Genomic DNA, 12027 nt, shown 5'->3' with positions numbered 1-12027 from the left:
ACACTGTACCCTCCAACTCCAGACTCCTTGAATTGGGACCAATTCAAGGTCCCAGTTGCCTTTCCATATGTGGTGTCTGTGACAGCGTCTTAACTTTTCTGCAGTAAACTTCAGCGGAAGGGCACCTGGAGACTGCCTCGCACACCCCCGCCACACACCTCAGTCGCACGCAGGACTCACTCTCCAGGGGTCCTGGGGTGGAAGCCCCACACTCCCTGGTGGGGGGCGGGGGTTGACATGATGCCTATGTTGAGCTTTCAAGGTGCTGCGGGCAGTGGCAGTGGCTGAGGTGCGTGACTCCACAGACCATGTTATGTTGTCTTAACTCAGCAACGCTCATCAACTGACAGACCTTCGAAGGTCATGCAGAGACCGTGAGTAGAGCTGACGAACAGCGCAAGTGACCCCTCTCCTCCTGGAGCTTCTGACAGCCACTCGACATGATACAGATTTACAGCCACTGTTATTAATAGGGAACCTTGCCCAAGTGCTGGCAGTTCATGTATATAGCTTACAAAAAAGGAAAACATCCATTTAATCCAGGTGCTTACTAAATTATCTTTGGCCACTGAGGTTTAAGATCAACATAAGTGTGAAACATGGGCCATCTCTACCCTCTCCTCTGCCACCCCTCTTGTTCTTTTTTTTTTTTTTTTTAATGTTTATTTTTTGAGAGAGAGAGAGAGAGAGAGAGAGAGACAGGGCATGAGCGGGGGAGGGGCAGAGAGGGAGAGAGGGAGACACAGAATCTGAAGCAGGCTCCAGGCTCCGAGCTGTCAGCACAGAGCCCAAGCGGGGCTTGAACCCAGGGACTGTGAGACCATGACCTGAGCCGAGGTCGGATGCATAACCGACTGAGGCACCCAGGCGCCCCCACCTGTTCTTAAAGGTGCCAGTGTGGCCCCTCCGGCCTGAGTTCCCTCTTCCACATATGTCCTTGTCGCCTGGCAAGTCCAGGTGCTTTGCCCACCCGCACACCACACCCCAGCCTTTCCTCTGGTTTCTGGTCTTCAGGCTTTGTCAGCACTTTGTTCTGTCCTTCCAGAATACCTTCCTCCCCACACCCCAAGTGAGCACCTCATTCTCTGACCTCCTGTGTCCCTGCAGGTGAGTATGAGAACAAGGGGCTGATGATCATCGATGAGGAGGAATTCCTGCTGATCCTGAAGCTCAAAGACCTCAAGAAGCAGTACCGTACTGAGTATCAGGACTTGCGAGACCTCAGGGCAGAGATCCAGTACTGCCAGCACTTGGTGGATCAGTGTCGTCACCGCCTGCTCACAGGTGTGCCATTTGGGAAGGTCGGCTGGCCACTTGAGGTCCTGGGAGACAGAGGGCAAGGCCACCACCTGGGTTCTAGAAGTGGCTTCAGAGCGTCTCTCTGACAGAGGCTGGGGCTGGACAGGGGCTTCAGAAGTGTTTCTAAGAGGGGCGTCTGGGTGGCTCTGTCAGTTTTTGGCTCAGGTCATGATCTCGCAATTCATGAATTTGAGTCTCTCATCAGTGGGGGACCTGCTTGGGATTCTCTCTCTCCCTCTCTCTAAACAAACAAACAAACAAACTTAAAAAAAAAAAAACACTCCGAGGGTAGGGGAGGGAGATAGGAAAGGGTGAGACCCTGGGACAGGAAGTAAACAGAGGGCGAGCCTGTGACCTGCACACATAGGCTGTAAGTGCTCCCTCAGAGACGCCCCCACAGCTCACAGTGCCGTCTGCCTGCCTGCTTGCAGAATTTGATATCTGGTACAACGAGTCCTTCTTCATCCCCGAGGACCTACAAGTGGCACTGAAGCCAGGAGGCAGCATCCGGCCAGGCATGGTGCCTGTCAGCAGGATCATGTCCCTGGTGAGTGGCACAAGGGCAGGAGTGGGGCTAATGGACGAGCACGGGGTAGTGAGTGGGCAGCGCCCTTCATCCTCTCTTTTCTCCGCGAACATGGCAATGTATAGGCTGCTCCTGGCCTCGCCCATGGCGGACCCAGGCAAACAGACAGGTATAGGTCTCTCCCCAGGTATGGAGAAGATGGGGACCCAGGAAACATCACTTGCTGCCGTCACCTCTCTGGGGTGGCTCATCCCGCCCCGAAGGCAGTTGCAGAGTGTCTGGCAAACTTGGGGCTGGGGGTCGTGAGCTACCCTGCGCAGGGGGTTGCCAACCCTGCGAGGGGCTGCCCTGATGCCCCCCACAGGCCGTGTCAGGGTCGATCTCGACAGTGCCAGGCTGAAGGGACTGTACTGAGTTGAGCCTCTTCTAGGGAGAAGATGCCCAGGACAAGTTCAGCCAGCTGCAGCAGGTGGTGCTGCCCGAGGGCCCTGACTCCGTCGCCTTCTACAATGCCAAAGTCAAGACAGAACAGAAGGTAACTTGGGGGTTCATGTCTCCAGGAAGGTGAGGCCTCGGGGGCCACATTACTGGGACACCCAAGATCACACTTCCTACTTTGAAAAGACAAAGAAGGAATATGCCAGCCGCGGGAAATACAGAGTCACCTGGAGTCACTGGGATCTCCTGCTGACACCAGAGTCCTGGGAACCAATAGGAGCCCCACAGACCATGGCCAGGCCTGGACATGGCTATTGGGAGCTAAGCTGGTCCATGTGTGGTTCGTAGCCCAGGACAGGGTCTGCCTGCTGGGGACAATGTCTCCAATGGGGGCCACCATGAACAGGAGGCAGGGGACAGAGGACCACATGCAGCTGAGGCAAAGCTAGACCAGGTGTTGGCCATGGGGTGGGCCTGCACTCTCCTCCCTGAGCAGCTTGGGCTGGAGCAGAAGGGTTCGGTCTACTGAGGCTCAGTCTGGAGCCAGAACACAGAGGGCCTGTGTGCTGTGTACTTCTCTGTGCCCACAGGCTCCTATATGCAAGTGGCAGGTGCACATGGGGGACTGCTTAAGAGAGCTCATCATGTAAGATATATAAATACAGGGAACCTGGGTGGCTCAGTTGGTTAAGTGTCTGACTAGATTTCAGCTCAGGTCAAGATCCCAGGGTCGAGGGATCGAGCCCTGTGTTGGGCTCCACGTCCAGTGTGGAACCTGCTTAAGATTCTCTCTCTCTCTCTCTCTCTCTCTCTCTCTCTCTCTCTCTCTCTCGTTGTATTCTCTCTCTCTCTCTCTCTCTCTGTCTCTCTTTCACCACCCCCAGTGCCCCTCCCCTCCCTGCTCACACTCTTTCTCTCTCTCTAATATATATATATATATATATATATATATATATATATATATATATATACAAAATATAAATGTAAATACAAATACCCAGTCCCCATCCATCCAATTCCCACCAACCCGCTCTGACAGGGAAACCCTGTCACTTATTTCTACTGTTCCCCTTGCACATTGTGCTATATCTTTGCTTTTTGCACTTAACCGTGTATCCTGAAGATCATTCTATGTCAACTCATAGCTGCTTGTTTTCTTCTTCTTTTTTTTTTTATAGCTGTATAGTGGTACTCCATTGTGAGGATGTATCAAAATTTATTTAACCCATCTCATATTGAGGAATATTTAGGTGATTCCATTTCTTTACAATACAAATATTGTTGTGATGATTAACCTTGTAGAAATGTGAATTCACATATGAGTGAATATATGTGAGAGAGAAGTTTGTAGAAGTGAATTTCTTGGTCACAAAGACGTATACTTTTTTTTTGTTTGTTTTTTTGAGAGAGTGCCTGTGCAAGCTAGGGAGGGGCAGAGGGAGAGGAAGAGAGAGAATTTTAAACAGGCTCCACACTCAGTGCAGAGCCCAACACAGTCCTCGATCTCATGACCTGAGCCGAAATCAAGTCAGGCGCTCAACTGACTGAACCATCCAGGCACCCCAAGGACATGTGTACTTTTTTCAAACTTTTTTTTTTTTTTTTTTACATTTATTTATTTTGGAGAGACAGAGAGAGACAGAGCACAAGTGGGGGAGGGGCAGAGAGAGAGGGAGACACAGAATCTGAAGCAGGCTCCAGGCTCTGAGCCATCAGCACAGAGCCTGACGCGGGGCTCGAACCAACAAATCATGAGATCATGACCTGAGCAGAAGTCAGATGCTTAACTGACTAAGCCACCCAGGCACCCCAGGACATGTGTACTTTTAATGGATGGTGCTAAATCGCCTGCCTAGAGCTGGACCCATCTGTACCCCCACAGCCTCACTACAAGATGTATTATCCTGCTTTTTGTTTTTTTTTCCAGTCTAAAAGGTGAAAAATGGTCTCTCAGGTATTCTATTTTACATTTCTCTTATTATAAGTGAAGTTGAGCTTCTCCTCATATATTTAAGAGCCATTTTAATTTCTTTTCCTATAAATTGCCTGTTGATATTTTTGCCTATTTTTTTTAATTTTTGAGAGAGAGAGAGAGAGAAAGAGGTGAGGGAGGGGCAGAAAGAGAGAAGGAGACACAGAATCTGAAGTAGGCTCCAGGCTGAGAGCTGTCAGCACAGAGCCCAATGAGGGGCTCAAACTCATGAACCATGATATGACCTGAGCCAAAGTCAGATGCTTAACCGACTGAGCCACCCAGGCGCCCCTATTTTTCCATTGTATATTGGTCTTTATTCTTATTAATTTGTAGGAAGTCTTGATATACTGGGGAGATTGGCTCTTTATGATATGAATTGCAAATATGTTTCCCTGTTTGTCATTTGTCTTTACCTTTTTTTTTTGTAGTTATTCTGTTGATTTTTATGAAATCAAGTGTATTAGTCTTTTCTTTCTTGGCTTCTGGATTTTGTGTCATAATTAAGTCCTCTCCTTATTGAATTCATTCTCTTTACACTTATAGTTAAGCTGACATCTGTACTGACTTGTTAGATTGCAGATTCAGACATAGCATGTCTAGGGTGGAGCCTGAGATTCCGCATTTCTAATAAGGCTCAGATGATGCATATGCTGCTTGTCCGAGATCACACTTTGAGTAGCAGGCCACAGAGCTCATCTGCAGGAAACAGCCTCTGGCTCCTCTCCCTCCAGGCCTCTCTCTGTCCCTGAGCTTCTTCCTGAGGTCTACTCCTTCCCCTATCTGTTCTTCCCACTCACTTCTCGATTTTAGCCCCAGTCTTTGCCCCCAGTCTGGCTATTTTCTAAGACTTCCCAGCTCCAATGTCCAGTATATCACCTGACTACTTACTTTGTGTCTCTCCAGAGGGAAAGCCTAGGTGACTCTTCTTGGGTTAAATGTACATTCCTGGCCTAATTAGTGGTGGTTTGGAGCAGGTTCCCCTGCCTGCTCCAGCTGCCTGGTCTAATTCCCTCAGCAGAAGAGAGGATGGGAGCTAAATTTAGCCATTTAGCTTTGTGCTGTGAACATCAAGCTTTATTAACCCTGGCCCCTGGAGGGATGCCCAGATCAGTGGACAGGGCCCTGACTCTCTGAAAAAGTTTGCTGGAACACAACCACGTTGGCTGGGGAAGGAGACCCTGGCCAGGCTGTCCCCCTTGACCCCACTACCTGACTCCAAAGAGCTCACTCAGGGTTGTCCATGAAAATCTCTCTGTGGGGAGGCAGGGCTCTCCCAGAACATTTGGCAGAGAATGGAGTAGGGACAAGTAGGCCTAGATAGCCCAGCCTCAAAGATCATTTGACTGTGACCATCATGTAGGAATTTCCTTCTTTGGCCATAAAGAGGCCTGCCCCTGCTGGGCTCAGTGGAGGGGGCACATGGTATGAGGCAGGGATCCAACTTTATTCTCTTGCAGGTGGATATCCAGTTTTTCCAGTGCCAATTATTGAAAAAAAGCCATTCTTTTTTGAATTATCTTGTTACCCTTGTTGAAATTCAATTGACCAGAAATGTGAGGTTTTAATTTTTGGACTCTCAGTTCTATCCCATTGATGTATATGTCATTATGCCAGTACTATACTGTGTTGGTTGCTGTAGATTTGTAGTTAGTTTTGAAATTACAAAGTAGAAATTCTCCATCTTTGTTCTTTTTTAAGATTGTTTTGACTATTCTGGGTTCCTTGTATTTCCAAACAAATTTTCAGACCAGCTTGTCAGTTTATGCAAAGAAGCCAGCTGGGACAGGGGTTGTGTTGAATCTATCGGTTGCTTTGGGGAATATTGACATCTTAATATTGTCTTCAAACCTATGAACATAGGCTATCTTTCTATTTATTTAGGTCTTTAATTTCTTTCAGTATAATTGTACTTTTAAGTATAAGTTTTGTACTTTAAAAAAAAAAGTTTATTCCTAAGTATTTTATTCTTTAAAAAAAAATTTTTTTTTACATTTATTTATTTTTTGAGAGACATAGAGAGACAGAGCACAAGTTGGGGAGGGGCAGAGAGAGAGGGAGACACAGAATCCGAAGGAGGCTCCAGGCTCCAAGCTGTCAGCACAGAGCCCAATGCGGGGCTCGAACTCACAAACCGTGAGATCATGACCTGAGCCGAAGTCAGATGCTTAACCGACTGAGCTACCCAGGTGCCCCTAAGTATTTTATTCTTTTTGATGCTATTATGAATGGAATTTTGTTTATTAAAATATTTATTTATTTTTGAGAGAGAGTGAGAGAGCGGGGGAGCGACAGAGAGAGGGAGACAGAGAATCCCTTGCCTGCACTATCAGTGCAGAGCCTGAATCAGGACTTGAACTCACAAACTGTGAGATCATGACCTGAGCTGAAACCAAGAGTTGGGCACTTAACCAGCTGAGCCACCAGGCACCCCTATTATGAATTGAATTGTATTTTAAATTTCACTTTTGGATTGTTCATTGCATGTGTATAGAAATACAATTGATTTTTTTTCTAAAGTTTTTTTTTTTTTTAATGTTTTTTTGAGAGAGAGAGAAAGAAAGCATGATCAGGGGAGGGGCAGAGAGAGAGGGAGACACAGAATCTGAGGCAGGCTCCAGGCTCCCAGCTGTCAGCACAGATCAGCACAGAGCCCAACACAGGGCTCAAACTCACAAACCGTGAGATCATTACCTGAGCCGAAGTCAGACACTTAAGCCGAAGTTGGACACTTAACTGACTGGGCCACCTAGGTGCCCCCGATTTTTGTATAATGATGTGGTATTCTACCACCTTGCTAAACTAATTTATTAATTTTAATAGTTCTTTAGTGGATTCCTTAGGGTTATCTCTATATAGGAGATCATGTCATATACAAATACAAATAGTTTTACTTCTTTCTTTCCAATCCAATGCCTTTTATATCTTTTTCTCACCTGCTTTGCCTGGCTGGAACCTCTAGTATGATGTTGAAATAAGAGATGAAAGTCGCCATCTTTGTCTTGTTCCTGACCTTAGGGGGAAGGTGTTCATTCCTTCACCATTAAGTATAATGTTGGCTATGGGGTTTTCCTAGAAAAAAAAAAGAAGAGCCTTATAGCAGAACTTCTCACTCTGTGCAGTACACATGAATCACCAGGCTGTTAGAATAGAGTCTGATGCAGCAGCCCTGGGGTGGAGCCTGAGATTCTGCATTTCTGATAAGCTCCCAGATGATGCTGATGTGGCTGGTGCAGGGAACACACTCTGAGTAGCACACTTTGAAGTTTATTCTTAGAACCTTTCTTCTATCAGGGTGAAAAAGCTCTCTTCTGTACCTAGTTCACTGAGTATTTTTATCATGAAAGGATATTGGAGCCTTATCCTTTTTTTAAAGGGCATGAAAAAAGAGTTTATTAAAAATGACCAAGTAGATTTGAAGAAAAACCAAGTACAGTTTTTAGATATGGCTGACTAGACACAGCTGAAGAGGGCATTAATAAACTGAAATAGGAATGTAACAAAATTACCCAAATTACAGCATAGAGAGGTGAGAGGCTAGAAGAAATGACAGACTTTAGGAGATACACAGGACATAATGAGAAAGTCTAACATACATCATAAGAGAGAATAAAAATAAAAAGAAACAAAGGGGGTCATCTGGGTGGCTTATTCAGTGTCTGACTCTTGATTTTGGCTCAGGTCACAATCTTGTGGTATGTGGGGTTGAACACCACATAAGATTTCCTATTGATGGCTCAAGTCCTGCTTGAGATTCTCTCTCTCTCTCTCTCTGCGCGTCCCCTGCTGACACTCTCTCTCTTTCTCAAATAAATAAATAAATAAATAACCATTAAAAAAAACCTTTGAGATATAATATAATTTAAATACCATACAATTCGCCCATTTATAGTGTACAACCAGTGGTTTTTTCATATATCCACAGTTAAATGCAACCATAACCACAGTGAATTTTAGAACATGTCATTCTCTTGGTTTTTTACTCCTAAATATTTCAGTGTTTACTTTTTAAGAACAAGTACCTTCTCAGGGTGCCTGGGTGGCTCAGGCAGTTAAGTGTCCGACTTCAGCTCAGGTCATGATCTCACGGCTTGTGAGTTCGAGCCCTTCGTTGGGCTCTGTGCTGACAGCTCAGAGACTGAAACCTGCTTCAGATTCTGTGTCTCCCTTGCTCTCTGCCCCTCCCCCACTCACGCTCGCTCTCTCTCTCTCTCTCTCAAAAATAAACCCTAAAAAAAAAAAAGAGCAAGTACATTCTCCTACATAATCATGATATAGTAATTGAAATCAGGAAAATTAACAATGATGCAACAATATTATTTAACCCAAGGTCCATATGTAACTTTCGACAGTTGACCTAATGGTGTCCTTTATAGTTGTTTTCCTCTCACACCCTGGCCAGGATCAAGTCTAGGATTACACATCACATTTAGGTGCCATGTCTCCTTTAATCTAGAACAATTCCTGGGTCTTTCCTTGTGTTTCGTGATTTTGATTTTTAAAAACATTTTTTTTTATGTTTTTATTTTATTTTATTTTTTTTTTTTTAATTTTTTTTTTTTCAACGTTTTTTATTTATTTTTGGGACAGAGAGAGACATAGCATGAACGGGGAAGGGGCAGAGAGAGAGGGAGACACAGAATCAGAAACAGGCTCCAGGCTCCGAGCCATCAGCCCAGAGCCTGACGCGGGGCTCGAACTCATGGACCGTGAGATCGTGACCTGGCTGAAGTCGGACGCTTAACCGACTGCGCCACCCAGGCGCCCCATGTTTTTATTTTATTTTTGAGAGAGAGAGACACAGTGAGAGCAGGGGAGGGTCAGAGAGAGATAGAGACAGAATCTGAAGCAGGCTCCAGGCTCTGAGCTGTCAGCGCAGAGCCTGACATGGGGCTTGAACTCACAGACTGCAAGATTATGACCTGAGCCAAAGTCAGACGCCCAACCGACTGAGCCACCCAGGCGCCCCATGATTTTGATATTTTTGAAGAGTACAGGCCAGTTATTTGGTTGAATGTCCCTCAGTTTAGGTTTGTCTGATGTTTTCTTGTGATTTAAGTTCAAGTTCTGCATTCTGGGCAGAAATACCACAGGAATGATGTCATGTTCTTCATGTACATCATATCAGGACATGTCTTATTCAGCCTGGGATGCTATAACAAAATGCCATACACGAGTGTCTTAAACAACAGACATTTCTTTCTTATGGCTCTGGAGGCTGGGAAGACCAAGATCAAGGTGCTGGCAGATTTGCTTCTTGGTGAGGGCCTTCTTCCTGGCTTGTAAGCAGCCATCTTTTTGCTGTGTGCTCACATGGCCTTTTCCTAGACATGTATTTGTGTAGAGAGAGTCTTCTCACTCTTCCTCTTTTTATAAGGACACTAAACCATCATGAGAGCTCTACCCTCATGATTTCATCTAAACCTAATTACCTCCCAAAGTTTCCCACCTCTAAATACCATTACAGTGGCGATAAACAAATGTGTTTTGAGGTGGTATAAACATTCAGTCTGTAACAAGAGGCACAAGATGTTGCTTTGTCCCATTATTGGTGAGGTTAATTTTGATCAATTGGTTAAAGTCATCATATATATTGAATAGGAGGACCAAAAGGTCTTTGGCTTTGAGGAAAGAGCTTCCAAAATTTTATTCCTTATTGTTGTGAACTTGTTTTGACTGGCATAAATTATTTCAAGATCACAGAAAAGATGGACCAAAGTGATTTGCATGGCTACCACCCTGAATTTCTCTCTTGACATTCCAGGCAAACCTTCCTTTTTCTTTTTTAAATGCTTATTTATTTATTTTTTGAGAGAGAGGTAAGTGCGTGTGCACAGGGGAGGGACAGAGAGAGAGAGAGAGAGAGAGAGAGAGAGAGAGAGAGAGACTCCCAAGTAGGCTCTGTGCTGTCCATGCAGAGCTCAATGTAGGGATCGAATTCACAAACCATGAGATCATGATCTGAGCCAAAACCAAGAGTTGGAAGCATTAGAGATTGAGCCACCCAGGTGCCCCATAACCTTGTGTTGTCTTTACTTCCAAAGTCTCAGATAAACATTTAAATTCTAAACCATTCAACAGGGGAATCCTGCATTTCTATAGGTCAGTATTATATTCTCCCACCATCCCTCAATCTCTAGGAGAACTCTGCATTGGACAATTTTTATGTTTAAGATGTGCCCACATGGAGCGCCTGGATGACTCAGTCAGTTAAACACCTGACTCTTGATCTCAGCTCAGGTCTTTATCTCAGGGTCATGAGTTTAAGCCCAGTGTGGAACCTATGAGAGGAGAGGAGAGGAGAGGAGAGGAGGCAAGAGGAGGGGAGGGGAGGGGAGAGGAGGGGAGGGGAGGGGGGAGGGGGGAAGAGAAGAGAGAAAGGAAAGAAGAATGGAAAGAAAAGAAAGAAGGAAGGAAAGAAAGAAGAAAGGAAGGAAGGAAAGAAAAAGACATGCCAACACAGAAACTTGATATGTAAATGTTATACTTGAGCCATTCCATCTTAATATTTATTTAAACTTTTCATATATATTTTTATACGTAAAGTATACAGGATCAGATTTTTCAAGGTCAAAATGTTTTCCATCTTGCTAAATTTCTCTTATGGTGGCTTTTATCTGTGTGTGTGTGTGTGTGTGTGTGTGTGTGTGTGTGCGCGCGCGCGTGTGATAAGTTCATGTTTGACTGAACTGAAGGTGTAGGAGTCATGAGTGCATAAGTGCATTCTTTCCCCCTGATGGCATTTGCACTTGATTTTGCAGTTAGCCACAGGGCATTGCCAACCCAGGACCATTTTAACTTCCCTTCAAAAATTCCAACTTGATAAGGGATTAATATCCTGAATATATAGAGAACTTCTTTTTTTAAAAAATTTTTTAATGTTTATTTTTGAAAAACAGAGATAGAGGGGTGCCTGGGTGGCTCGGTCGGTTAAGCGTCCGACTTCGGCTCAGGTCATGATCTCACGGTCCGTGAGTTCGAGCCCCGCGTCGGGCTCTGTGCTGACAGCTCAGAGCCTGGAGCCTGTTTCGGATTCTGTGTCTCCCTCTCTCTCTGCTCCTCCCCTGTTCATGCTCTGTCTCTCTCTGTCTCAAAAAAATAAATAAACATTAAAAAAAATTAAAAAAAAAAAAAGAAAAACAGAGATAGAGTGCAAATGGGAGAGGGGCAGAGAGAGAGGGAGACAGAATCTGAAGCAGGCTCCGGGCTCTATGCTGACACAGGCTCAAACCCATAAACTCTGAGATCCAACCCGAGCCGAAGTTGGATGCTTAGCCAGCTGAGCCACCCAGGCCCCCCTCTAGAGAACTTTAAAACTAAAAAATGGGCAAAGAGTAGACATTTCTCAAAAGACAATATACAGATGGACAGTAAGCGTATGAAAAGATGCTCAACGTCACAAATCATCAGGAAAAGGCAAATTAAAACTACAACATACCTCCTTATACCCATTAGGATGGCAATGATCCAGAAAAAACAAAACAAAACAAAACAACAACAACAAAATAACAAGTATTGGTGAGGAGGTGGAATAATTGGAACCGTTGTGTGTGTGCTATTGGCGGGAATATAAAATAGTCCAGCCACTAAGTGAAATAAGCCAGTCACAAAAAGGCGAATTAGCTATATGATTCCATTCACATGAAGTGTTTGGAGTAGCCAGAATCATAGAGACAGTAAATAGAATGGTGGTTGGTAGGGTCTCGGGGGTAGGGGAATGAGGAGTGAGTGTTTAATGGGTATGGAATTTCAGTTTTGCCAGATGAAAAGACATACAGAGATGGGTGATAGT

General features: G+C 45.0%; 1 protein-coding gene and 1 long non-coding RNA gene across 29 annotated transcripts in view; one reads left to right on the top strand and one right to left on the bottom strand.

The window, feature by feature from the left end:
• The window catches only part of LOC132678503 (uncharacterized), a 96929-nt gene that overhangs the window by 36540 nt on the left and 48362 nt on the right, over positions 1–12027 (bottom strand). For all 14 annotated transcript variants that reach the window (XR_013554225.2, XR_013554226.2, XR_014136836.1 and 11 more), the window contains one exon: positions 7172–7307. This is a non-coding gene — a long non-coding RNA (uncharacterized LOC132678503). The remainder of the gene's footprint in view (positions 1–7171; positions 7308–12027) is intronic.
• The window catches only part of KIF9 (kinesin family member 9), a 55003-nt gene that overhangs the window by 40909 nt on the left and 2067 nt on the right, over positions 1–12027 (top strand). For all 15 annotated transcript variants that reach the window (XM_078443132.2, XM_060630875.3, XM_078443131.2 and 12 more), the window contains 3 exons: positions 1108–1284; positions 1731–1846; positions 2256–2360. In XM_078443132.2, coding sequence (XP_078299258.1) covers positions 1108–1284; positions 1731–1846; positions 2256–2360 — 398 coding nt within the window. The remainder of the gene's footprint in view (positions 1–1107; positions 1285–1730; positions 1847–2255; positions 2361–12027) is intronic.

The sequence above is a fragment of the Panthera onca genome, chromosome A2 (assembly GCF_046562875.1).
Source record: "Panthera onca isolate mPanOnc1 chromosome A2, mPanOnc1 haplotype 2, whole genome shotgun sequence".
NCBI lineage: Eukaryota > Metazoa > Chordata > Mammalia > Carnivora > Felidae > Panthera > Panthera onca.
The sequence above is the reverse complement of the archived record's forward strand: the minus strand, read 5'-3'. Positions and strand labels throughout refer to the sequence as shown.